The sequence below is a fragment of the Grampus griseus genome (genome assembly GCF_964374135.1).
Source record: "Grampus griseus genome assembly, chromosome: 2".
NCBI classification, from domain to species: domain Eukaryota; kingdom Metazoa; phylum Chordata; class Mammalia; order Artiodactyla; family Delphinidae; genus Grampus; species Grampus griseus.
This window is the reverse complement of record NC_139018.1, coordinates 153,213,706-153,241,597: the sequence shown is the minus strand read 5'-3', so window position 1 is coordinate 153,241,597 and position 27,892 is coordinate 153,213,706. Positions and strand designations below refer to the sequence as shown.

Below are 27,892 nucleotides of genomic sequence, written 5' to 3'. Positions count from 1 at the left end.
CTCGATGGTTCCATGAAAGGAAGGCTGACTTCCCAACGGTTGAGGAAATATTTCATTTCCAACCATAGTTTATACTTAACTTTGGTCGGCTTTCTTACTAGAGCAAATGGTATGTATGAAATCCCATCGGCACCTCTTAAAAAATTCAGTGAGCGCACCTTGCTAGTAAGTAAGGTACATTCCCTTTGTTAATGACGGGCAATGTAATAGTGCCCCAGAGTTCCAAGGAGGACTTCCTTGTGGTTTGCCTGAGAGACTTATCTTTTGATTGCTCTAGGATTTTAAAATTTAAAAAAAATCAATGCTCCAGTCTTTTTCTTTCTTGTGCTTTTCCTGAGTATAGTTTCATGCTAGCACCCACCCTTGTGCATGCATAAGTTGCTCTCCTACTGTACTTGAAATGACACAGAATTATCCCTCTCATTGTATTTCTTAAAGTCTTATTCTAAGGTCACCAGCCTTTTCTTTCCAGATGAAAACCTTAACTAAGCTTTGAATTGAATTCTTTAAGAACCATAGCCTGAGGTCATATATGGCATCTAGAAAATAAGCTCCATTGATACAAGGAGTTACTCTTAAAACAAGTTACTCTTACCTTTTGGTTAGAATTTCATTGTTTACATTTATTTCTGTCCTTTGGACTTTGTGTTCACATGTCTCTTCTGTTATAAAAGTGTTGGTTTTACATGGCAGGAAGTAATTGACAATTACACCGCTGTGGTGAAGATGATTGATTCTGGAGACAAGCTGAAACTTGACCAGACTCATTTAGAAACAGTAATTCCAGCACCAGGTAAATCTTTCTGCAGACCATTTAATATACCATCGAAATAAGTGATTCCATTCTTTAAAACCTTAGTTTTTGACGTTACTTGATAGTTCTGGGTACGAGTTTCCTTTTTAGAAACATATAACTGCCAATATAACTGATCCCAGTTTGACTTGGGGAGGTGGTAGTTTACCAGTCCTCTGAGAAAGCTATTTTGTGGCATAAATAAATTTTCCCTTTCTAGAATCTTTGTTTTCTCTCCAGAAGCAAATCACAGACATATCTGGATAAAATCAATCATATTAGGATTATTATTAATATATTTGTTTAGCTATTTGAGATGGTAAAGTAAAAGTCAGTATTATTTTGCATTTTCTTTTCCTTAATTGTCTTACGCATATCTAGTATAAATGCTTCTGTAGTTAGGTTGTTTGCCTCTGACCCAGACTCTTCATGGTGGTATCATTGCTGGCACAGTGATAATGTTAGTCTCTAAAACTTCTGTTTATCGGAACCTATATTCTTTCTCCATAAAATAAAATTCATTTTATGGATTAGAAATTGTGGACTTTTTTTTCAGCTTCAGTAAGACGTAATTAACATAAACTGCATCTGTATAAAGTATACAATTTGATGTTTTCAACACATGCGTACTCCCGTGAAAACCACCCTTACAATCAACTTAGCAAATGTGTCCATCACCCCGCAGAGTTTCCTCCGTTTCCTTTATAGTCCTTCGCTCCCTGCTGTCTCCCCCGTCCCCCACGCAACCACCAGTCTGCCTTCTGTGACTATAGATTAGCTCATAGTTTTCTACAATTTTATATAAATAAAATCATACCACGTGTCCTGTGTTTCTGTCTGGCTTCTTTTACTAAGTACATCATTGTGGATTCATTCACGTTGTTGTGTGCATCTATACTTTATTCCTTTTTATTGCCAACTATTTCATTATGTGGATGTGCCAGTTTCTTTATCCAGTCACCTACTGATGGACATTGGGGTTGTTTACGGCTCTTGGCCATTACAAACAAACCTGCTATATGAGCATTCACATACAGATCTTTGTATGGATATATGATTTGTGTTGAGAAAATTCTTAGAGATAGAATGGCTCAACCAAACAGCAGGCACATATTTACGCTTTTATGAAACTAGCAACCATCTTATGATCTTAAAAAGAGAGAAATTAAAAAGTAAGCTGAATTTTTTCTGATTACTTCTGGGCTCTGGGCATCTCCTCCAAGAACCTTATACTCCTTGGTATAAAATTAAAACATTCCTTGACAAATAAGTAGAAAAAATGAGGAGTCTTGTGATGTTACAGTTATCAAAGTATCTACAGACTGTACTGTAGCATCATACAGATATTAAATGGTTAAGAACATCTAAGAGAAGAGTTTTGTTTTCTACTATGTTGATTCAGTGTAATTGCATTTGGCTGTAAGAAAGTAGAAGAAAGTGGCCATTTTCTTTGTATTAAGTGTTAACCCTTTTCTGTTACAGGAAAAAGAATTCTCGTTTTAAATGGAGGCTACAGAGGAAATGAAGGTACCCTAGAATCCATCAATGAGAAGACTTTTTCAGCTACTATAGTCATTGAAACCGTAAGTATAGTTTACACAAAGACGGAAATTTCAAAATGCTTTTAAAATGTGCTATGGTTTTTTTTCATCGGATTCGTGTTTTAAGTTTGGGCTTTCTGTTTGCCTTCTCTCCTATTTGGAAATCTATAAGCTTATTTTCTCTAATGACTGACATTACTAAAGCATTTTATTTTCTGATTACAAAAGAAATTCCTTATGTGTCTTAATCTGTTCAGGCTGCTATAACAAAATACCATAGACTGGGGTGGCTTTAGAAACAACAGAAATCTATTTCTCACGTTTGTGGAGGCTGGAAGTCCAAGATCAAGGCACAGGCAGATTCGATGTCTGCTGAAGGCCTGTTTCCTGGTTAATGTGTCCTCACATGGTGGGAGGGGAAAGGGAGCTCTCTGGGATCCCTTTTTAAGGGCACTAATGCATTCTCAGGGGCTCTGCCCTCATGACCTAATCACTTCCCAAAGACCCCACTTCCTAATACCATCACATTTTGAATGTATTGAATGAATTTCGACAGGGACACAAACATTCAGTCTCTAGCAGCACTCTTGGATAAAAGCTGAAAAATACAATTTAATATAAATAATTTTTAAAATTGCCCGTAAACCTCCAGGCAAATGATAACCTCCATTAATATTTTGGTCTGTTTTTTTTCAGTCTTTCTATTTTATAACATTGTATATATTACACATAGTTTTATATCCCAGTTTTTTTCCCCCACATCTAACATAAAACTCAATCTGCCGTAGTGTGATTAGTGGAGAATATATAGTCAGAGCTAGTGGGGGAAAAGCCACAGAGATCAATAATGCTTTTTAATGTCCTTCTTTCTTTCATAAAGGATTTAAGGTAGAAGAGATCAATAAATAGATTTTAAGAAATCTGACATTTAAGTAAAATTGTTCGTTGACTTAGAACTGACGGTCCACTGACAGGTCTGCGCATGAGGCTGAGTGAGACCTGAGCTGTCTTCAGAAGGAAGGGTCTGAAACATGTTTTTTCCTAACTGCCTAATTCTTTTTAGATCCCTGCGCTACCGCACCGTGTATCTTTATCTCTAAACGAGAAGCTTTTTCATCTCCACTACAGGAAGTTTTAATGTTTGGGGGAATAATCAACTTCCTGAAGAGTTTGATGGAAGTTTTGGGCTCTCTGCAAGAAACTGCACATAAACTGCCAAATTTTATGTGTTCCCTTTAAGGAGTTCTCAGGTCCCCTGAGCCCAGCTATGAACTGGTTTGAGAACATGTGTCTCAGGAAAGCTTTCTAGAAAAACCATTTAGGTTCTTATTTGAAAAAAATCACATTTCAGTAAATTAAGCATTTTTTCCCTGTCCTTGAAAATACTAACCTAATCACCAACGAACATAAACTCTAAGGGGAAAAAAAAGGAACAGGGAATGTCACCTGTCAGTAGGGAATTTATTAATCTGACTACATGAACAGATTGAAGTTCTTTTTTAAATCAGTTTTTTTTTTTCTGATTCAATCAGCATAAGATCGTGGAAACTCTCGTATTTCCTTGGCAGGTTGAATTTCCTCTACTTTCTAGTTTCCTAATACTATCCAACTTACATCCCGCTTCACGTTTTCATCTAAGGGAAACAGAACGACTCAGTACTGTTGAGGATATTCTAGGTTCCGTCCACAGCTTTGGTTTCCAGTCTGTATGATTTTCGAGAGCTGCTTTCTTCCCGGCCTTGCTGTGAACCCACAGCTCCATCTTCCCCTCTAATGCTTTCATCGCTCTCAGAGCCGGACGGAGATAGAACCTCGGAGGTGATCCGCAGGGAAAGCCTTTCTGGTTGATTGCAAAGCAACGTGTACTCTTGGGGGAGGAAACCCACATGCAAATTTTTTGGTTTTTTCTTCTTCTTTTGCAGCCTGCCTCCATTAAAAATATCTGTGCTGGTTTGTGCATGTCGGTCAGCTTGTCTCTACGTCCGCATGTTTTCTCCAAGTCAATGCCCTGAAAAACATGAACTTTTCGAGTGGTTTCTCCTATTTTTATTATTTCTGGCATCTTAAATTTTAGTATCAGTATCATAAGATTTGGAATTTACACATTTATTAAGCAGATTTTTTAAATAGCTCACAAATTGTTCAAAACCAGCCCCAACTTTTTAGATACTTGCCTAGTTAACCCAAGTCTGGCCCCCTTCTTTATCCCTTGCTTGGCCTTCTTATCACAGAAGTGTAATTGACCTTCGACCTTTAAACCTGATGATGTCAAACTGGGTCATGCTTTATCTGGGTATTTATTTCCTTTATATGTAATCATTATAGTACATTAAAAGAAAGACATTTTAAAAGCATTTTTTAAAGGAAGGTAAAAAATGTTAAAATCTCAGCCCAGGGTTAGAGTCATCATCATCATTTTATATTTTGCAGTGGAGAGGACCAACTTTTAAATTTTAACTGAAAGATTTAATAATAAGAGTTAAGAATTATTGAGCTTGGGCTTCCCTGGTGGCGCAGTGGTTGAGGGTCCGCCTGCAGATGCAGGGGACACGGGTTCGTGCCCCGGTCCAGGAGGATCCCACATGCCACGGAGCGGCTGGGCCCGTGAGCCATGGCCGCTGAGCCTGTGCATCCGGAGCCTGTGCTCCGCAACGGGAGAGACCACAACAGGGAGAGGCCCGCGTACCGCAAAAAAAAAAAAAAAAAAAAAAAAAAAGAATTATTGAGCTCATATGCATATTATGTTCCAGATGTTATTCTGAGCACTTTATATGTGCTAGCTCATTTATATTTCTCAACAAGCCAGTAATGTAGGGTACTGTTACTGTTCCCCACTAGGGGATAATGGGGCACTGAGGGGTTATGTCACCTGCTGAGGGTGGGGTTTGAACTTGGGCAGTCTGGGTCCAGAGCCCATATTCTTAGCCTCTGTGTTCCCAGGCTGTATCAGCTTTTATGACAGGTATCATCTTTCATTAATCCAGTTTTCTTTCCCCTTTCCCTTTTTGTTGGATATGAAGGGAACAAGAAAATATATTTCAGGTTGGTCTCATTTTCTGTAATAAGACCAGCCTGTCACAGCTAACCTAGACAAATATCTTTGAGTATGAGGATTTGTATTGCTTAAAATAATATTTGTTATTTAAAAAAAAAAAACCAACTGATAATGGCACAAACATGATAGACATTAACTTCTCATTTTGAAGTGCAGAACAGGTCTTCTGAATCAGGGAATGGCTCTTTTCTTAGGGGTGATTTGTGAGCCCAGGGTCCTTCTAACTGGTGGCTTTACCACCTTCAACCGGGGTTTTGACAGCTGCCGTGTCCGTGTGCTTCAGGCAGGCCGCGGGGAGCGTGATGGGTTGCCTGTGGGGGGGAGCATGGCCTGGGCCTGGAAGTGGCCCGCGTCACTTCTGTTCCCTTCCTTGGGCCAGAGCGCCATCTCATGGCATACCTGACCACAGGAGGAGCCAGGAAGTGTGACTTGCTCCAGGAAGCAGAGGAGATACTGACCAGCTAGCCAGTCTCTGCCACAGGGTCTAGAGGTAACACATGCCACATAGCACTGAAGAAACTACGGCCAGTTCTTGATGAGGTTGCCGTAGAATGCTTTAGAATACTTCTAAAATTCACAGATGTGTACAGCTGTTAGGTACCTTAGTGGTATCTTAGGGATGTGAAAAAGGCAAATTTGGATCCAGAAGTGTGTGTCCTTTTCTTGTCTTATAAGTACATGTGTGTTCTTAACCTCTTCTTCAATTATTTTAATTTGTAGGGCCCTTTAAAAGGACGCAGAGTTGAAGGAATTCAATACGAAGACATTTCTAAACTTGCCTGAGTTTGATAACTTGTTAACAGCACATTAAAATCTTAAAGCATCAAATTGGTGTTCACAAAGGCATTACAAGACTCTACTGTGTTAGGGTGTTTCTTTTGTATAAAACAAATGGATTTATTTAAATATTACTGTATAGTTGTTTAGCTAAACTTACAGAAAAATCTAGTTATGTCTCATGAAGTATCAAAATTGTGTAATTTTGTCTTTGTTATTTTTATTTCCTTTGTAATATTTCCTTGATGATTTTTTATCTTCATTAAAAGAACATTATTGTAAAGTGTTTTATATAGGACAATTTAGAATCATATAGTTAGAGGAAATCCTTCATATATTCTAAATTTCTATTTTCATCAGTAAAGTAGTAAAGTTGAACTGTAAATATAATTACATTTTAAAGAGTCAAACTATAAATAGAATAGCAGCTTTATTGAGATATAATTCACACACACCATACAATTTCACCCATTTAAAGTGGACATTTCAGTGGTATTTAGAATATTTACAAAGTTGTGCAAGCACCACCACTATCTAATTGGAAACATTTTCATCACCCCCGAAAGTAACCCTGTATCCATAGTCACTCCTAACCTCCCCTCTCTCCCCAGCCCCTGGCAACTACTAATCTACTTTCCATCTCTGTGTATTTGCCTGTTTTGGACATTTCATATAAATGGAATCATACGATATGCGGTCTTTTATGACCAGCTTCTTTCACACAGCATAATGTTTTCAAGGGTTATCCACGTTGTAGCACGGATCACTGTCTCATTCCTTTTCATTGAACAATTATCCATCATATGGGTATACCGCATTTTTAAAAAACTATTCATCAGTTGCTGGATTTGGGTTGTTTCCGCTTTGAGGCAATTATGAATAATGCTGCTGTGAACATTCGTGTACAAGATTTTGTGTGAACGTACGTTTTCAGATCCTAGGATTGGAGTCAGTCATACTGTAACTCACTCATGTTATACCATGTTTAACATTTGAAGAGCTGCCAGGCCGTGTTCCAAAGTGGCTACACCATTTTACAATCCCACCAGCAATGGTGAGCTGTCCATTTTTAAATAAGTAGGGCAGCGTATTATGAAGGGATACAAAAGACAGGAAACCCACCTCACAGTTGCTTATGGGAAAAAAAAAAGGAAGTTTATAGTTCATATAACTGCGAAGGAGCAGACCCTCGAGTCAAGTGAGATTCAGGGTGCAAGCAGTCCAGATTCAGGGCTGGGCCCCTGTCATCTCTGGCTTCTGTGTTGGGTTCATTCAAGGTACTTTTCAAAACAGCAAGATGACTGACTGCCAGCATCTCCAGCCTCCAGGTTTACATCTTACCCTTCTGTCACAGTTCCAGCAAAAAACCTGGGATTGAGTCTTATGGATCCACACCGGGACAGATCATTCCAAGTAAAAGGATTGGAATACTACCGACTGGCCAGACTTGTATTGTATTCCAACCCATGGGCCATCCCTCTGGAACCCCACCCTTAGGGGAGGGGTGATAAATCTATTATCAGAAGGTGGGAGAGTATTTGCTGGTGAACAGAGACAGAGGAGGCAGCGAAAGAAATAGTAATAGGGTGATGTCAGTAGCTTTACAGAAAATGCTATGGGATGAATTAAAGCGTTTCCGAAATAGCTGGACAGCATCGTACTGGGGAAAGGAGCTGGATTTTGGAGTTGGGCAGACTTTAGGTTGAATTTTGGCTGTTCTATTCACTAGCTAAGTCATCTCAGGAAAGTTAATGTTCTCGAATTTCAATGCTTTTAATGTATAAATTGTCAAAAATAGTGTGTCCCGGCAGGGTTGTTGTGAGAACTACAGAAAATGCATATGGAGTGTCAGACGTAAAGCCCGGCACTTAGTAGGTGTTTGATAAACGAAGTGAGCATAGTGTCAGTAAATGGGGGCGAGCGTTTGTGACCTGAGGAATTTCCATAAGGGGAATGGTTCTCCCTGATTATAGTGGATAAATAAAACATGACAAATTTCATAGGCCTCCCCCAAATCTGTAAGTTTGGAATCAACTCAGTGGTTTTCTTCTTAGAAAACCATGTTTCATCCCTACCGCCCACATTTAATTCTTTTCTCCAGCATCTTCCTGAAATTGTCACAGGATAAAATAAAGTAGCATTATTGAAGGTCAACTTAATTGAAAAAAGTCTGAAGCACAAAAATATGATGCTAGACTGTAGAACCTTTTTTCCTGTAAGTTTTTAGAGGCCAATATGGTTATGTTAAGCAGAGGGACTGCAGACACCTAAAATCAAGTCTTATGTAGACTTTTTTCTCTATTTTCTTTTCTTTCTTTATTATTATTTTTTTGGCCGAGCCACATGGCTTGCAGGATCTTAGTTCCCCATCCAGGGATTGAACCTGGGTCCCCTGCAGTAGAAGCGCAGAGTCCTAACCACTGGACCGCCAGGGAATTCCCTGACTATTTTTTTCTTTTTAAAGCATCGTAAGCTATTCTTTTTAAAAAAAAAAAAAATAGACTTTATTTTTTAGAGCAATTTTAAGTTCACAGCAAAATTAAGCAGAACGTGTAGAGATTTCCCACGTGCCCCCTGCCCCCCGAGCCACAGCCTCCCTACCATCAGCACCCCCACCAGATGGTGCATCTGTTATAACTGATGACCCTGCATGGACGCGTCATCCTCACCAAGCATCCGTAGCTGACGTCAAGAGTTCAGTCTTGGGATTGTACATTCTATGGGCTTGGACTAATTTCTAATGAAATACATTCACCATTATGGTATCATGCAAAATAGGTTCCTCAGTCTGAACATCCACCTGCTCATCCCCCCTCCCCTGCCTGCCTCCATCAACCAGTGATCTTTTTACTGTCTACATAGTTTTGCCTTCCCCAGAATGTCTGGTAGTTGGACTCATACAGTATGTAGCCTTTTCAGACTGGCTTCTTTTACTGGGTAATATGCATTTGTTTCCTCCACGCGTCTTCTCGTGGCTTGATGGCTCTTTTTTTTTTAAGTGCTGAGTAATACCACCTTATCTGTATATACCACAGTGTATTTAGCCATTCACCTACGGAGGGACATCTTCGTTGCTTCCAAGTTTTGTCAACTATGAATGAAGCTGCTATAAACCTACGTGTGTAGATTTTTGTGCAGGCATAAGTTTTCAACTCATTTGGGGAAATACCAAGGAGCGTGGTTCCTGGATTGAATGGTAAGATTGACTTCTGAAGTGGCTGTTCTGTTCTGTAGTCCTGCAAGCAATGAATGAGAGTTCCTGTTGCTCCACCTCCTTGCCAGCATTTAGTGTTGTCTTGATTTTGGCATTCTAATAGGTGTGTAGTAGTATCTCATTGTCTTAATTTGCAATCCCTAATGACATATGATGATGAGCATCTTTCCATATGTTTATTTGCCATCTGTATATCGTGTCTATTCAAGTCTTTTGCCATTTTTAAATTGGGTCATTCACTTCCTTACTGTTGAGTTTTAAGAGTTCTTTGTATATTTTGGATGATCGTCTTAGATAATATCTTTTGTAAATATTTTCTCTCTGTCTGTGGCTTCTGTTTTTGGAAAGCTGTTCTTTTTCACCAGCTTGCTTGAGGTCATATCAAATTATTGGCATTGATATCTTAGGAAACCAAATTCCTTGAGTTTTCTTCATTAGGAATGCCGTCAGATCCCATTGCCTTATTTGCTCTTTTTACCCTTGTGTACTTCTAACTGCCTATCAGTTTTTGCTGACACGTTTGAGTGAATTTATTCAACAAACATTTACTAAAGCGCCTCCCCTAAGTAAATGATCGCAGGAGGTGCTGGAGATAAAAGGGTGAGAAGCAGGTGTAGGCCCAAGATGGGTGTCGTGTAGGAATTGACAATGTTTAGTGAATTGATATTCAAATGAAATGATTGGCCGATAAAGAGAAATTAGCTAATTTGGAGTAGCTACTTAAAAACCCGCCCTGGGACTTCCCTGGCTGTCCAGTGGTTAAGTCTCTGCGCTCCCAATGCAGGGGGCCTGGGTTCCATCCCTGGTCAGGGAATTAGATCCCACATGCCGCAACTAAGACCTGGTGCAGCCAAAAAAAAAAAACCCGCCCTGACTTTGACATACCGCAGTGAGAGACCCTTACGGTTACCCGTAACGTAAGTAGGAACTGTACATACCTCAGTTCCTACTCTGGTGAAATGGGATCACAGGATTAGAATATGGCTCAGCCTTCGTTGTAAGGTCGTCATTAGGTAGACTAAAGTGACCCCAGAAACGTTAACTGGGTAATTGAATCACTATACCATTAAAGGAAGCGTCCTTGATTTTTCTTTCTCTCACATGGATATTTCAGAAAAAGTCACCCATGTAGACTTTGCCAGTGTGAAAAAGTGTTTTGTTTTGTTTCGTTTGTTTGTTTGGTTTTTTGGCCATGCCTCATGCTTGCCGCTTGCGGGATCTTACTTTCCTGACCAGGGTTTGAACCCGGACCACGGCTGCTGAGCCCTAACCACTGGACTGCCAGGGAATTCCCTGAAAAAGTGTTAAGAAAGGAATAAGACTACTAAATTATTACAGCATATAAGCATTTTTATGTATCTAGGCAGCCAGGTAATTTCTACTTTCATCTTACTGGGTCTTTGGAGTCACTTACAGCTCTTTCGATTGGGATAAGTCTGAAGAGAAGATGTTCCTCCTTATGGTATTAAGTGATCCTTTAAAGCAAGTAGAATGACTTGCATAAGACCTCATACCATTAGGTACTAAAATAACTACTGATTCATAGTTCATTTTTACTACACATAGAGACACTCTCTAATTCCCTTTTTTTTTTTACTTATTTCTTTGGATTGCCAATTTTCCAACTCTAAGAAGCCTTGTTTAATTTTCAGATATTTAAAAACACAAACAAACAAACTTATGACAGAAGTATGACCTGAACGCAGTCTTGTTTCTCAAACAAAGGCTCTTATTTTCCTGACAGTTCTGACAATAAGACATACATATCTAATTGGTTTAATGGGAACTGTTTAGATTGATACTTACAGAAAGCTTTGAAGATAGGCTACTTTTGTCCTAAAGAGGAATATATTTGACAAATACCAGCCCTGTAATACCCCAGCTTTATACAAAATTAAATATTGATCAATTACCAGTGGGTTCCAAGGTGTTCAACGAATAAGCATAGATAATTGTCAACTTGTTTTTCTTCATCACTGAGAGCATAATACTTTCAGAACTAACCAAGAGGCAGACAGTGGAATAGTTCCTTCTTTTTCAATGATTCCCATTAATTTGGTTTCTTCATTTGAAATTCAAAATTGATTATTCACTTATAATTCAAAATTAATTATATAGAGAAGGCAATTTTCTGGTCTCAAGAGGGACACATGTGAACAGTATTAATCAGGTTATTTTTTACAGGAAATGAATTTTAAAACACCAGCTATTAATAAAAGTTTTGATAATTTGAATAACATGGGTTTGATTTTAAATCTAGTTTCTTTTGCTAGGACTATGTTGCTCAGTACTCTGCGTGTAAATTTACACCCCAAGATTTTCATCATTATTTTTAAAACTACTGAGCACGTTAAAAAAAAAAAAAAAACTACTGAGCACATGTAAAATACTAGGAATAGATCTAACCTTATATAGCTAAAGGTAGCTGTTTTAAGGTCAAAATTTTTTACAAAGTAACCAGTATAAGAACCCACTTTTGAAGTTTGTGTTGAATATTAGCATTTTAAGATTAGTATTTTTGAAATAGGGATAGAAAAGATGTAATAGATTTTTTTAAAAATCATAGGTGCCATAGGTGACCAATTTTTATAGAGGAATGAAACTAAAAGGCAATGCTATTTACCTCTTCAGCACTGAGGTTATCTTGGAAATTATAGAAATAATCACGTTTAATATTTTGCAATTATGTCAAAAGATGATCACTTGCTTTCACAAATATTGGTTGGGTATGTCCAAAAAGAGGTAGTTTTGTCTACTTTATAAAATGAAAAATGGTTTCAACCAAATTATGGAGAGAAAGCTTCATAAAAATGTACCTTAAAAATTTTTTTTAAGTGCAATTTCATCACTTTGGCCTTTGAACATATATCCATTTTCAGAATAGATTTAAAGGAAAGTTATAAACAAAGGAAAGCACAGAATGATAATGGATCAGACTTGCACCAGCCTCCATAATCATGTAAGGCAATTCCTTATAATAGATCTCTTCTTTTATACATATACCATTGACCCCTGAACAACATGGGTTTGAACTGCATGGGACCACTTGTATGTGGATTTTTTTTATTTTTCTTTTTTGCGGTACGCGGGCCTCTCACTGTTGTGGCCTCTCCCGTTGCGGAACACAGGCTCCAGACGCGCAGGCTCAGCGGCCATGGCTCACGGGCCTAGCCGCTACGTGGTATGTGGGATCTTCCCAGACCGGGGCACGAACCCGTGTACCCTGCATCAGCAGGCAGACTCTCAACCACTGCGCCACAAGGGAAACCCCTGTATGTGGGTTTTTAAAAAACAAATATAGCACCTGTTGTTTCATTTTACAGATCTTTAAAATTAACTAAGTATGGGGAAAAGTTTGTGTTTAATTAGAGATCACAGTATGTGGAATCAAAAAACTAGGGTTTGAGGACTTCCCTGGTGGTTCAGTGGTTAAGAATCCACATGACAATGCAGGGGACACGGGTCCGAGCCCTGGTCCGGGAAGATCCCACATGCCACGGAGCAACTAAGCCCATGCACCACAATTACTGAGCCTGCACTCTAGGACCTATGAGCCACAACTACTGAGCCCACGTGCCACAACTGCTGAAGCCCACGCGCCTAGAGCCTGTGCTCTGCAACAAGAGAAGCCACCATAATGAGAAGTCCACGCACCGCAACAAAGAGTAGTCCCTGCTTGCCGCAACTAGAGAAAGCCCATGCACAGCAACAAAGACCCAACACTGCCAAAAATAAATAATATAAATAAAAAATAAATTTATAAAAAAACAAAAAACTAGGGTTTGAGTCCTGATCTGTTCTATACTGTTTGTTTCCTGCCCTTGGGTGAGTCATCTATCAATTCCTTTGTCTTTGAGACAGAGATAAAAGTTTGTTGGTTTTCAACTGTGGGATTTTGGCAGCCCTAAGCCCCACGTTGTTCAAGGGCCAACTGTATATGTGCGTATGTTTATATATGTGTATATATATGACATGGCTATCCTACTCGTTCTCTTTCTCAGGAGAATCCTGACTAATACAGGCTTCTTGGACTAAAAAGGGTCTCTGAGGCCAACACTAAGGAAGGAATTTTGGCAAAGCATCATGGGCATCTTAGGTACCTTGGCAAGGTTATCCCTACAGAGGGTGACAGGGCTTTGTATTCATATATATATAACTACAAAACAATTAAGATAGGTGACTTCCCCTGTTCTTACTCCAACTTCACCAAATAACCTCATAACTGAATTTCCCATGTAACTGACAACCTAATAATGTATTCAGTTGCAAGGTTGAGGACCTGACACTAAAAACAGTGAAGTCCTTACAGTAAATGCCAAACCCAGGACTCCGTCTGGACGGCAGCTTGACTCACCAATGCAGCCCTCCTCTGCACGACCTCGATTAACACACCTTCCCATCTGAAAACGCCAACAACATCCTAAAACTTCTTTGCAAAGTATTTATCTTCTTCAGGTGTGTTAACAGGTTTTATAAACCACCATGATATCTGGTTAGTTTTTAATTATTCAAACTCAAGAATGACTACAAAGGTGGCAGGGAAAAAAATGTATATTTATACATAGAATTTCCCCAACTATAAACTTTTCAAGGCCATTTGAGAAAGCTGTAGAGCTGAGGCACAAAGTAGTCCTTGTAATGTCCGTCGATGAAGCCTTTCCCACTGTTGTGCACAAACCAGCAAGGAACGTTGGTCCCAAACACTCTGTCTGTCCGGTAGTCCTTCTGCAGGCCTCTGCAAGGAGAACAGTGGGCGTGGTTAGGACACAGACCAGGGCGTGGCCAGCCTGTGTATCTAGAAAGAAGACACACTCTCCCTCTCTGTTTTCTGCCCCCTTCTAGCACCGTATCTGCTAACACCCCTGTGCCCCATCCCCGTTCCCCAAGTCTTCCCCAAGTCATACAAAGCACCAGAGTCAGGGGCTTGGTTTAGAAAGACAGACAATAAGCAGTGTGTCCTTAGAAATTCAAATAACCTGTCTAGAGATTGACCAATATGGACTTTTCCAGGAAGGTAGAGTGCAAATTAACTTTCCTTTTTTATTTTTTCCCTGCTGCCTTGGAGGGGAGGCCCATGTAGTCAGAGGCAGTCCTCTTTCTGGACATGGGGAAAGGGACAAGGGGGCAGTGGGAACTGGCTGGGGGCTATGTCCTCAAGGTTGCCTAGGGCTGGTATAGTCTCCAAATTAGCCCAGAGCAAGGAAGAAGCTGCCAGATTTAGCAAATAACAATGCAGGATGCCAGTTAAATTAGAATTTCAGATAAACACCACTCATGTTTCAGCAGAAGTATGTCCCAAGTATCTGAAATTCACAATTTCCTGGGTGTCTTGTGTTTATCTGGTGAGGCTGGAAGAGGATCCAACCATCGTGCTCTGGGGAGCTGAGGCTACTGCAGGGAGGCTGTGGGGCGGAAATAACGTTCAAATGGAAAGAAGGTGGAAACGAAGCTCCAGCTCACAGGTTCCCTGCAGGATGAATCTGAGGTGCCTCTCAGCTTGACTGCAGGGGTGACTGTTCTACTTAGGAGCGACGCCGGCTGTTCCTGAGACATTCATGGTTTTCGTTTTAAGGGTAAAGAAGTTATACGGTATATTGCCATTAATGAGCTTTAAGACATACATCTTTGCGCGTGGCCCACGGGTGGAGTTAGTTTCCGCTGTGCGTCACGAGGTGCTGGCAGTAGAAGAAAATGGGGCCTAGCCTTTACCTTTGGTCATTAGCATAGAGTAGATGTGTTTACCAATCTCAGATAACTTGTTATTACTGTGATCAACTGTGCTCAGCGTTGCTTCTATGAAACACGCTTACTGACGCCCAGTGGTAACTCACTGATCTCTGGTAAACCCATGCTAGTTGAGTAGTGTACTAAGAGCCCATTGTTGCAGTTCACAAATCTATTTCTGTGGTAACTTTATTTTACTGTTGTAATTTTATGGCTTAATGATTGTTGTAATTTTATGGCTTAATTGTTGTAATTTTATGGTTTAATGAAGTACATGGAAGCCAATGACATTCGTGTGCCAAAAGAGTCATTTCTCATCGAGCAAAGTTGGATGCTTTGTAAAAACTCTAAAAAGGCCCCGAATTCTTTAATATGATACCAGATTAGGCCTGGGTGAGACAGCTGTAAAAGACTGGGAAAAATGAAAAAGACGTATAAAAAGTTTAAACTCAGGATGCTTTACAGGTATCTATGTTCTCACTTCAAAATGAAGCATATGGATACGGTTTGTGTAAGAAAAGCTACACCAAGATGTATTCAGTAGATTCAACACAAACATGCATTCAGTGGATAAGTACTCAAAAAGAAAGCTCTAGGCGTAAGTAAAAATCTACACGTTCTTTCGCTAGCACTAAGGCGAGTAGGTGTTTTTATGATTTCTTCCTTTGATCTGCTTTTTCAGTTATCCAGCTTGTGGCCGTATGGCTTCTAATGTACGAAGGTGAGAAGAGTAGATTAATTAATCTTGGCATTTGATGGTACGTACTTATGTACCTGGTCATTTTTTGCATTTCGGATGGACTCGGTGCAGTGTCCTTACGCCAATGCCATGTATGTGTTTCTTCCTGGTGAATTGTTTAGTGTGACACAGGTAAAGCTCGCAATGGCTTTTCTTGTTCTTCTATTTGGCCGTGAGTCCAATCCTAACAGGAGCCCTTTTTGTCCCCGTAGTATATGCATCCGAGACGTACCTGGTGACAATCAGCTTTTGTCCCTTCACGTCCATGTTTGCCTCTGGCTTCTCAGGGTCCTTTCCTGGTCGCTCATTGAAGATATGTATCTTTGGCTCATACATGAACTGGCCTATGAAACAAAGTCCAGACGTTTATTTACATGTAACTCAAGGGAAGACAAAAGGACAGGCTGGTCATGTGATCCAAGCTGCATTTTGGTTCCCCCATCTAGACTTTCTGGGGTAGACAGATGTACTGAGAGGAAAAGGATGCAGATGGGGGTGGGTTCTTCCTGAGGGCAAATCCATGCTGCTCACTCGTATGTCATTTGACATATGAGTCTGATCAACTGGACCCCAAGTAAAATCAAACACTCTGATGGTGGGGGTAAAGGTCAGCACCTGAGAGTACAGCTCAAATCTAGAAACACGTTTGGTTTGTGACACTATACAGTATGCTTAAATCGCCACCGTTCTTTAAAAAGTGGGGAAGGTTGACCTGGACGCCCTGCTTTTTATCACAGACTTCCTAAACCAGTTCACTTCTCTTCAGTGAGAAAAACATCTTCAGCATAAAACGTACAGTGTATCCATCCCTTCTCTTAATTTGCCCAGTATGTGATGAAATCCCAGCCCTGGGAAACTTTGGAGCAGCAAATAGTCCCAGCTATAGCATTACGAGTCGCCCTGCACTGCTGTGTGGGGTTGTAGGAATCTTGTTTCTTATTCTCTGTATATTATGATGTTTTGACATCTTAAAAACTCCGTCTGGCTGGGGGGAGACTGCCCCTCCCTGGGAAAGCCAATTCTGAAAGAGAGCAAAGGACTCAGCCGGGAGCATGGCGGGGATCTGCAAACGGACCAAGCCAGAGCCGGGCCTCCTGTCTCTGGCCTGGGAGCCTCAGAAGGAATCATTCCAGGGCCAGGTGCCAGGCAAGGAAAGACCACCCTGTAGCCCAGTGCCCACTGAAGTTATTAAGCCAGCCAACCCCAAACTACCCTGCTCTGTCCTGTCTTTGCCACAGAAACCCCAGTAAAGGCTCTGGCCTGGACCTATCTCTTGCTCCTGCTTCTGGTTCCTGACCCAAACCTGGCCTCCCCGTGGCCCTGCATGGTGAGATGTGTCTCATGTTTCTATGGAAACCGCGAGCAACGGTAAATGTTACACTCTGTCAATGACACTAACCTCTTTGTGTGTCACTCAGGCATCTTCATAAATTAAGACCAGGGTGTGGGTCCTCCCTGAACCCTTGAGTCCACACCTGTCACTTTCCCACATTCTAACCAAATGTTCTAACCTTGAGCCAAAGTTGCTCAAGACCTAGGGTGGTCAGTCCCACACCTGCCAGATGGTCTACGGACACTTTACCTATCAACCCGTGTACATTAAGAGAAAACTTGTTTGTGGGGGGGATGTAGATCCCCAAAAAGTCGACATTGATCGGATGCTTCTTCCAAACGCGATGAAGTAAAACAGAGAAGGACATCTCTTTATCCAGGGTGATAGTCACAGTTTTCTCTTTTTTCACCGAGACAAGGACCCTGGTGGGAAGTCAAAAAGGAGTTAACGATTCCGGAACAGACTCGTTTTAGAATGTCATTCCTCTCCCACCCCTAATATGACTTCACTCTGCCCCGTACAACCCCCCAGTTTTTTAAGAGCTTTACGACATTTTGGCCACAGAACGTTGATTTATCTCCCAGCGCTGAAATTCTGTCAATGTATACGTTTCCATATCAACAATGAACAGGTACTAATGGGAAGATATTACTCATAGGACAAAATCGTAGTGTTTCTGAGCACTCTGACACACTGGGCTGGATTTCAGTTGATGGATTCATTCACACATCCAACATGTACTTATTGAGTGCTTACTGTATGCCAGGCGCCAGGCTAGCACTGAGACGCACCGTGACCAAAACACATAGACTCTACTGCCAGGAGCAGGGCAGGAAGTAACAAAGTTTTTTCTGAACCTTGACCTCTTCACATTTAAAATGATGATATTGAGTTTTATGTTTGTGTCACACGTCTGAATTTGTTGATGTAGTCACGTGTCAAGGATACGCCCTAATTCGGATGTAACTGTACTTGCCTCTGGTTAAGGATGTGGGCCGTGTCGGACCAGGACAAGACAGATGTTCGAGAGCCCCCGCTCAGGGAGATGGTCTCGGTGCTGATTTCTATTTTCATGTCCTCACGTTGGAAATAAAATCCCAGTTTCCCAAAATAGGTGCTTAGTTTTTCATTCTTGGGCTTCTTGGCACCGATGAGCTGTCCATTGACCAAAATCCCTGCAAGGAAAAAAAATGTTTTTTTCTCTCTTGTGCGCTCTTTTTCTTTCTTTCTTTCTTTCTTTTTTTTTGCACATGTGGGCACCATAATTCAAATTTATAAAACTTGACAGAATGGGAAAATTAGTTTTTTATTTAGCTTCAGGATTTACGTAATATTTTTTTCCTCTATAATTCTCATTTTATAACTATTTTCTTATGGTTTAAATTAATCATATCACAATTTCTGCTAGTTCATACTCAGAGTATTTTATCTAGAATAGTTCAAATAGTTAGGAATATATTTATAATTCATTTCTCACTATCAGAGTTTGAAAAGAGTAGTTTGAAATATATATATATAAGATTTTATTAAGGTAGGAAAGAAAGAAATCCCAGGTAGTGACAGTGAAGAATGACCATGATCTAGTAGTCTGATTCTAATATAGTATCTTTTTATTTTACCTAATTCTGGATCAGAAACAAGGTTGAGGATTTTTCCAGGTTCTGAGTCAATATTGAAACAAATATTCTTTTGGCTTTTTGGTAGGTAGATGACGAAGTGTGGGTCATTTTCAACTGGAAAATATACAAAGAAAATGAAAACAAACAAAATCATAGAAAGGAAGATTAATTTGAACAGTATTTTATTCCTGAACATCTTTAATTTCACAACAACAAATGTTTATTGTGCTCCTACTATACGCTAGGTACTGTTCTAGGCACCAGGGACCCAGTGGTCCAAGCGCTGTCCCTTCCTCATGGAGCTGCCATCAGAGTTCTAGGTTATCTTACAAATATAATGTATACTCGTTTTGTAGCTATCACATATATTCTAGGCTAGAGAGAAAAAAATGAATAAGCAAGACATTAGGAATAAGAAACACAAGAATACACACTATATGTATAATATATACTACAAATGCACTACATATGTGTATATACAGTGACTGTGTGTATAGATAGGTAAAAATACACCTGTATTTTTAAGTAGTCATACACAGTGCATAAAAATAAAAAAGACATAATATTACCTTTTGGCATACAGATTAATATTGATCAATTCCAAGAGCAATGAAGGATCAAGCTATTCCCAAGAAAGTACTCCTTTGTTACTAGACACCATTATTCTGGCTGATCTTTTTTGTTTGTTTGTTTACCCATTCAACAAATATTTGGTAAGAAAAAAAACCAAACCATGTGCAAAACTCTGAATTATGCAACGCTTGGTGTAGCTACAAATGAGTCATGGTCTTTACCTTCAAGAGAGAAACAATTTAATGAAGGAGTGACAAAGACTCTCTCCTGGGACTAACTCTACTCAGGCTTCCCTGAACTCTTCAAGTTTGACCTCAACTTTTGGACTTCCATGTTCCTCTCTGCATTGTCTAACTTTAGCAAAAATCCTACTAAGTAGGTTTAGCTAGAATCCCCCACCCTCCAAATCTGATCACCCTTGATATCTATTCAGGTTCCTCCTCCCCCCACCATCCTCAAGTGAGGTCTGATTACCTGGCCTGCCTTCAGCAAGAATCCTGTTAGGTTAGTTTAACCAGAACCCCCCCTTTCCACTGATGTTTCCTCTTAGTAATACTCCATTTACTGACCTCAGCCTGGTTTTTGTCTGTAAATTCCCACTTTCCCATGGTGTGTTCAGAGTTGAATCTAATCTCCCTCCTGCACTGCAATACCCCAATGCAGTGGTCCCTACACCCATCATGAATAAATTGTTCCTTACCGTGCTTTAACAAATGTCTGAGAGGTTGCTGTTTTCTAGATGCTATCACAAAGCTCTTTGCAAATATTAACTAATTCTCACCGCAGTCCTGCAGAGGACAGGTGACCTGCCCGAGGTCACATCACAGCGTTAATAAGTGGCAAAGTTATGACGCAAAGCCACGCTGTCTGATTACGTGCCCATTCTCCCAACCATCCTGATATGCTCCTTCAAGTGTGTGTTTGGGAACTCGAAATGGAGGATAAACTCATCCAGAACTGGAACAAAATCTTGTACTTCTTTGCACCCCTCACACCACCAAGCTCATGCTCTGTAGTCAATAAATACTTGGTTAATTGATTTTGTGTAGGAGCTGGGCACGAGAGGGCATCATTAAAACACGCAACGAAGCTTCCCAGCTCTTTGTTTTTTTAATCAAAAAAATCATTTTATTATGATAGCCTCTTCTTTCCTCTACACAAATAGGGTGTTTTGAGATAACTTGGCTTGAAGGAAATTGCTTTCATTAAAGATAATCATGGGTTTTGCCATTTTGATGAACCTAGATTCCATCCATCAGACCTTTTGGTGAGCAGCAGCGAATCAGTACTGCCCTAATGAGTGGATAGACGTCTACCAGAAACAAAAGATCATACTGAAGTTAGTCTGTGCAGCCTTCCATTCTGATCAGGTTGGAGGGAGATTGAGGACCTGGGGTTAATGGGTGTAAGACTAGCCAGCATTTACCGAGCTTCTCCTGGGAACCAGGAACCTACTTTAGAACCACCTTGCAGGTTATTATCATCCCCATTTTGAAGGTGGGCTGAGACCTATAGATGTTTCAGTGTCCAGGCCAAGGTCATGGGGGCAGAGTTTGACCCCAGAACTGTCTGACTCTCAAGACCTTGTCCTTTTGGTTGCCTCATACAGCAGAGACAAGAAACTCGGAGCAAGCACTGCATTCTTACTGAGAAGAACACTTCAAAATAAATTGGCTCGGGCTCTACATGTTTCTATGAAAGTTTTATTTTGCAAAGGAACAGTTTAAGTGACTCATGAACTTGTCCCTGCAATCAGATCTTGCTCTCAGAAGCCACTCGTTGGAAACACATAGTAAAAATGGCTGTTGTGCCAGCACAGCAACCTTGGACACATAGATTCCCTCCTCATGTGCCACCTTACGAGGCTGTCACTCTGAGAGTCACATGCAGCGCCCTTCACCAAAGCTCCATAGTTGGAGGTGATGTGGGAGGGGAGTGGAGGGACCTCTGTCTGAAGCATCGCCACCAATGAAAGCGTGAAGAAGAAGATCACCTTGGGCCCCAAATAACAATTTCAGAGCCAAGTTGTAGAGGTGGGATGTTTTAAAATCTCTATCAAGATACTTATTAAAGATATTTAAAGATATCATAAATATCCATTCAGAGTCCTCGCTGTGTTCTCTCTGTTATAATTCTGTGTCAGGTGAGTGGTAGGTGTACAGTCCTGAGAAATCAGTTCTGAGGATTTCTGGGTAGAAGAGTCTTACATTCCAAGCAGTCTAGAAAAGCAGCACATTTCTAAGAAGCTACACCAGAAGCTACTCTGATATTTAAACTGCAAACCACCCGAGTTAAGCTGGTACTTTGGACCTTCCAAGAGGGAGAGGGATGTGCTCCTTCTTTGAATGTTGAAATTTACTCCTAAGTAAAAGGCAGAAAAGGGACACAAGCTTTCTACATGGGACCAGCCAACGGGTAGGCAGTGGAAATCCCTTTCACGGAAAGGCATAGTGCAGAGCAGGAACAGGAGAGAAGATAGTTTCCTATTTCCCCCAGGCAGCCCCTCTCTCTGGTTGAGAAATAAGACCCTGCAGAGGTTGATGACCAGAAGGCAAAGAAAGAATCCGCACAAGCAAGCCAGATGCAGCTGCCAGGACCCTCGCGAGGAAATTCGTTTTCCTGGCTTTCACACGATTGCATCTGCTACCCAGGCCTGCCACTGAAACCACTGGTAGAAAGATTTTTAAATGCTGAGCAAAACTAGGATTTTCAAATATGCTGTTGATTAAAATCAAGTAAGCAAATTAACAAACACCCTCACAAAATAATGTATGATAATGCAGTTATATAGGAAACAACATTCAAGTATTTTTGATTATAAAGTTGATAATAACACCTATTTAGGGACTTTCCTGGTGGCCCAGTGGTTAAGACTCTGTGATTTCACTGGAGGGGGCACAGGTCTGATCCCTGGTCGGGGGAACTAAGATCCCACATGCTGCATGGTGTGGCCAAAAACAAACAGAACACCTATTTACTGAGTGACTATAACATGCCAGCTCTTTAAAGATGGTTACACATTTAATCGACAGCTATGTAAGTAGCTTACATCATGATACTTACGTACTACCAGCTACACAAGTATCATGAAGCCTGTTTTCAAAATGAAGGAAGTGAAGTGCAGAAATGTCAAGTAACTTAAGTTCAAATAGTGTCATGAACAATCTCCAAAGAAGATGTCCTTTCCATTGATACCCATTGGCCCTCCCCACACGAGAGGTGCATCTCTTCCATCCCAGAAGGTTTGCCTTGTACAGTTGGAAATGGGGTGCTATGGAATGCGTTGTCCCCTCAAATTCATATGTTGAAGCTGTAACCACCAACATGATGGTGTTTAGAGGTGGGGTCTTGGGAGCTGATGAAGGTTAGACAAGGTCATGAGGGAGGGACCCTTATGATGGGGTTTGTGCCCTTATAAAAGAGACACTGGAGAGCCTGCCCTCTCTCTCTCTCTCCAGTGCATACACAAAGGGGCCATGTGAACACACAGGAAGACAGGTGCTCCCTACAAACGAAGAAAATGAAATGTACCTGGCTGGCACCTTGATCTTGGACTTCCCAGCCTCCAGAACTGGGAGAAATAAACTTCTGTTGCTTAAACCACCCAGTCTATGTTATTTTGTTTTGGTGACCCAAGCTGACTAATACATGGGGCCATCTTCTTTCCATGGAAGGCAATGATGCCTATAGAAGGCTTCCAGTTTTACCAGGATTTTGTAAACGTATACCAATGCTCCATGGCATTATGGTCCAATTGAGATCTGGGATGTGGAAGCATTGTGGAAGTTCCCTTACCTCTCATCACGTGTGGAGGAGGGGTTGTCTCAAGCACTGGAGCACCAACCGCGGGCATTGGGACCATTGGTGTCGGTGAAGGGTTCACCCAAGGTGGGAATGAATTTGGAGCAACTCTGTTGCCATAATACAGGGCACCTGCATAGAAAAAACTGTATCCATTAGTTTCCAGGTTTACTTTTCCATGGACATTGCTTACAATATCAAGAATCTGTTTTATGCAGACAGACCCCAGAGGTTTTCAGCTAAGGTTTTCTCCCATTATTTTTATTCCTGAGTTCTCTATCTTCCAGCTCCTTCTGTCATCATGCTGTGAGGGCCTGCTGTAGGCTTCTCTGCAGAGTCTGGGTCGTGGGCTAGGGTCTGTAGTAGGAGGAACCAGCCCTCGGAGGTTGGGGAAGGACCTTGTGCCTTCACCATAAACTGGGGAGATGAGGTCCAGCCAGACTCTGGACGGCATCTTCTCGGATCTATTCCTATCCACTCACCAAATGACAATCAGAAAGCAATAAGGATTTACTGTATAACACGATATTCAATATCTTATAATAACCTATAATGGAAAATAATCTGAAAGTACATATGTATATAAAATGGAATCATTTTGCCGTACACCTGAAACTAACACCATATTGTAAATCAACTATACTTCAATAAAAAAGAAAACAAAACAAAACAATCAACTGAACGATTTAGTTTCCCAACCAACCAATATCCCCTACTGGTTGCAAAAAATTCATTTGGGGGCTTCCCTGGTGGCGCAGTGGTTGAGAGTCCGCCTGCCGATGCAGGGGACATGGGTTTGTGCCCCGGTCCGGGAAGATCCCACATGCCGCGGAGCGGCTGGGCCCGTGAGCCATGGCCACTGAACCTGCGCGTCCGGAGCCTGTGCTCCGCAACGGGAGAGGCCACAACAGTGAGAGACCCACGTACCGCAAAAAAAAAAAAGTTCATTTGGCTTTCTGATATGCAGTCAGCTCCTTGTCTCTGAGAAAAAAATGCCAGTTCACCTAGGCATTTTATTCAGGGGATATAAAATCACCTATAAATGCCAGGTCATCTAGCCTGAGTTTCTCCCTGCATAAATTTAGCTGTGAGGCTCCAGGCTATTGTAACTGGAAGTCAGAAGTAAGAGTTTCTTGAAGCCTGGACCACTGTCATAAAGTTGGCATCTCACTTGGACAGAATTAAAAATGCAGAAAACGATCCCTCCAGTGAATGCTGGTCATTCTCAAGATTGTTATAACAGGACCAGTCCCTAAGAAAGGGAGGAAGGAAGAGATGAGTAAACCAAGCTCTTCTAAATGTGGGCACACGTGCCCTTGGGTGTACCTTGGGACATTCCACGAGACACAGAGATCATGGATAGCTTTTACGGCAATTTTGAGCTTCTTAGCTTCCATATATATTTTTCCCAAGAAAACCCTTTCTCCTAGTTTAGAAATGGAAGGCACAGCTTTTTCCTGCCTGCCTCACCAAAAACCTCCCGGGAACTAAGTGTCCATTTGAAAATCGGTGTAGTGCCCCAAAATGGAATAACTCCAATGTCTAGGAAACAAATCTATTTGTAAGTGAGACAGTTTTCAATTCTTTGCTTTCAACAGGATTGGAGAAGGGCCTGACATGTCATCTGATAGACCATTAAAAATACTTCTTTGAGTACTAGATGCTATATGAGTTTTGTATATGACTTCAAAGAAGTTCAGATAAGTGACTGCCACTGCTGTAACCAAGTTCTTTCCATTCCTGTTTACTTTTATCTATGTCAACAAGGCTCATCGGGACTTAGGCTTATAAAAAAATATCGGGTTGGCCAAAAAGTTCGTTTGGGTTTTTCCGTAACATATTATGAAAAATTTCTCCACCAGGTAGGCAGACTCACCTGAACAACAAGAATGGTCTTGTGGAGGGGAGTCTGCCAGCATGCGTTCATCCCCGGCATCATTCTCAATCACCAAGGATGTGAGGGGGGTCACTATATGGTGATCCAGAGACATCTGCAGGATTGTTTTTGTAATTTTCCTTTTCACAGCAGCTGTAGGAGCCAGGCTCCTGCACTCAGGAAACAGAGACATTGGACAGCATCACTAGATTTAACTCCACCACTTCTGGGTCCAACTGGGACCCTGGGGACCATGAGGTAAAATAGAATTAACTGGCTTCATGAAGCTTAGTATTTTGTCTATCCATGCAGTCCTAAGGAATTTTTAAACAGATTAGTATTTTTCTTAACTGAAGTATAGTTGATTTACAGTGTTCTCTCTGTTAATTACTGCTGTACAGCAAAGTGCTTCAGTCATATATATATATATACATATATATATATATACATTCTTTTTCATATTATTTTCCATTATGGTTTATCCCAGGATACTGAATATAGTTCCCTGTGCTATACAGTAGGACCTTGTTGTTTAGCAGATGCAATAGCTTACATCTGCTCACCCCAACCTCCCACTCCACCCCTCCCCCGACCCCCTCCCCCTTGGAAACAAGTCTAAATAAGTTATTTTTGAGAGCAGTTTTAGGTTCACAGCAAAACTGAGCATAGAGTAGAGCTTTTCCATATACCCCCTGCCCCTTCCCCACCCGACAACCTCCCCCATTATCAACATCTCCCACTAGAAGTGGTACATCTGTTACAATCGATACATCTACATCTACACGTCATCATCACCCAGGGTTCACTTTTGTGTTGTACGTGCTATGGGTCTGGACAAATGTATAATGACAGGTATCCATCATTATAGTGTCATACAGGGTAGTTTCACCTCCCTAAAGAATCCCCTGTGCTCTGCCTGTTCATCCTTTCCACCACTGCTCCCTGGCAACCACTGATCCACTTTACAGGGATTGTTTTTAAAAAATCAATATTTAACGTCTGCAGCAATTTGCTATATACCTTTACATGCACCCAGTTGCCTCTGTAAAGATGCAGGGACAGTTCTCACTTACTTTAAAGCCACAGCTTACAATCTTGTGTCTGTTTTATAATCTTACTGACATTAAGGATTTTCTCTCTGAGCACAGTTATACAGCCGTATTTCATTTTTCCCAGCCCCGTTCACACCACCCTGCTCCCTCTTCCTAAGAATCTGATCAAATAGGTGGAGGCGGGCTGGGGAACAGTAATTTTCTTATCCAAACACCCCCCTGTAATTCTGATACACGTGATCAAAGAACCATACATTACTCTAGAAATTAGTTTTTATATTGGAGCATTTAAATACCAGTCAGCTGAGAAGCCAGAGATGGAATAGGTACCTATAGGAAGCCCTTACTTACGTGATATCAGAATTGCATAATCATAAATTTCTCTTTGGACAATAATCTATTTTCAGGAGTAAATGCAAATGAATTCCTGATACCCATAGCAATGAGATGGATGAATCTCACGGGCATCACACTGAGTGAAAGAAGCCAGAAACAAAAAATACAGTTTGTATCATTATATGAAACTTCATCATAGACAAAACTAATTGATAGCGACAGATGTCAAAATAGTGATTTCTACTCGAGGTGGGAGGTGGGTGTTGAGTGGAAAGGAGAATGAAGGAGACTTCAGAAATGGAAGAACTGTTCCGTGTCTGGATCGGGTGCTGATTACGTGGGGGATGTGCATAAAAATTCATTAAACTGTACATTTAAAATGAATGCACTTCACATGCTTTATTGTATGCATGTTATATGTCAAGAAAAAAGAAAAACGAGTGAACCCAGCTTGAGTTAAAACTGCCTGAAACCAGTGGAAATGAATACTCCAAACCCTGTAATAATTTGCTGCCTTTCTTGGTTCCAAACTCTTTTTTTTTTGTCTATTATGTCAAGTATCCAAGACAAGTCTTTTGCTTTTGCAAATCCTTGTGGTGTACGGTCTTCTTACCGTTCAGCCAGAAGTTGGTTGATAGTCAGATAGGCCCACAATTTCTTGGTGAAATCAGGATCTGCATGCTTGTCTTTGGATAGAAAATCCTCCAAGCCATCCATCTCGGCCAGGGTTTCCAAGACTAACTCTGCATTAGCCTGGACAGTGGAAGGTTCAGTTGAAAGACACCAGTGGGGCAGAATTGTAGTTAATCAATTCACATTTTCCAAAGGATCTACTGTGAGTGAATCAGGGTAGCAGGCAACTGGAAGGGGAATGCAAAATAACCCAAAAGAATACACAAGAGGAAGTAAGAGCCAACCTCTAGAGTTTGGGATGGAAAAGGTCAGGATTTACACAATAGTTGGGAAGACGGCACAGATATTCTCAGGCCTTCCCTTTCGCTTTTTGCTTTTATTATACCCACATGATTCTTGGAATTCAGAGTATCAGCCTGTTAATATACAAGATGTCTCTTGTATACTAAGGGGACAATTAGTATTTTTAGAATAAGCAGATAAGTAGAAGTACCGAAGTTGCAGTGATAATACCCTGTAACTGCTCCAATTTATCAGGGTCAACTTTTCCTGCCACCACGATCTCTGAGCCTCCAAAATAGTTATGGAAACTGTTTTGAGTGACATCTGTTACTGGTGTTTGGGGATAGTTGAACTGAACGTTCCGGAGCAAGGGAGTCGAGACCTGGTTGTAGAATTTCTACAGTTCATAGAAAAAAACAGAGAAATCATTATTTTCATATCACTTTATAGATCTAAAGCATTTTTCTCTGAGATTCTTCAAGTGCTTAGCAGACATCGCTCAATTTATTCTCCCAGGATCTCTGTGGAAAGCTATGGAAAATTC

At 40.8% G+C, this 27,892-nt stretch overlaps 2 protein-coding genes across 2 annotated transcripts in view; one reads left to right on the top strand and one right to left on the bottom strand.

Moving 5' to 3' along the window:
* KIN (Kin17 DNA and RNA binding protein) overlaps window positions 1-6,337 on the top strand; it is a 36,938-nt gene extending 30,601 nt beyond the window's left edge. The window contains exons 11-13 of the mRNA XM_082647499.1: window positions 694-793; window positions 2,276-2,376; window positions 6,110-6,337. Coding sequence (XP_082503625.1) covers window positions 694-793; window positions 2,276-2,376; window positions 6,110-6,172 — 264 coding nt within the window. The 3' untranslated portion in view covers window positions 6,173-6,337. The remainder of the gene's footprint in view (window positions 1-693; window positions 794-2,275; window positions 2,377-6,109) is intronic.
* A 7,511-nt stretch (window positions 6,338-13,848) lies between these two features.
* Window positions 13,849-27,892, bottom strand: part of ITIH2 (inter-alpha-trypsin inhibitor heavy chain 2) — a 37,528-nt gene continuing 23,484 nt past the window's right edge. Inside the window, exons 13-21 of the mRNA XM_082647500.1 lie at window positions 27,560-27,745; window positions 27,047-27,186; window positions 25,046-25,215; window positions 23,164-23,301; window positions 18,796-18,909; window positions 18,153-18,351; window positions 17,426-17,598; window positions 16,076-16,187; window positions 13,849-14,115 (exon numbers count right to left, since the gene is read on the bottom strand). Coding sequence (XP_082503626.1) covers window positions 13,968-14,115; window positions 16,076-16,187; window positions 17,426-17,598; window positions 18,153-18,351; window positions 18,796-18,909; window positions 23,164-23,301; window positions 25,046-25,215; window positions 27,047-27,186; window positions 27,560-27,745 — 1,380 coding nt within the window. The 3' untranslated portion in view covers window positions 13,849-13,967. The remainder of the gene's footprint in view (window positions 14,116-16,075; window positions 16,188-17,425; window positions 17,599-18,152; window positions 18,352-18,795; window positions 18,910-23,163; window positions 23,302-25,045; window positions 25,216-27,046; window positions 27,187-27,559; window positions 27,746-27,892) is intronic.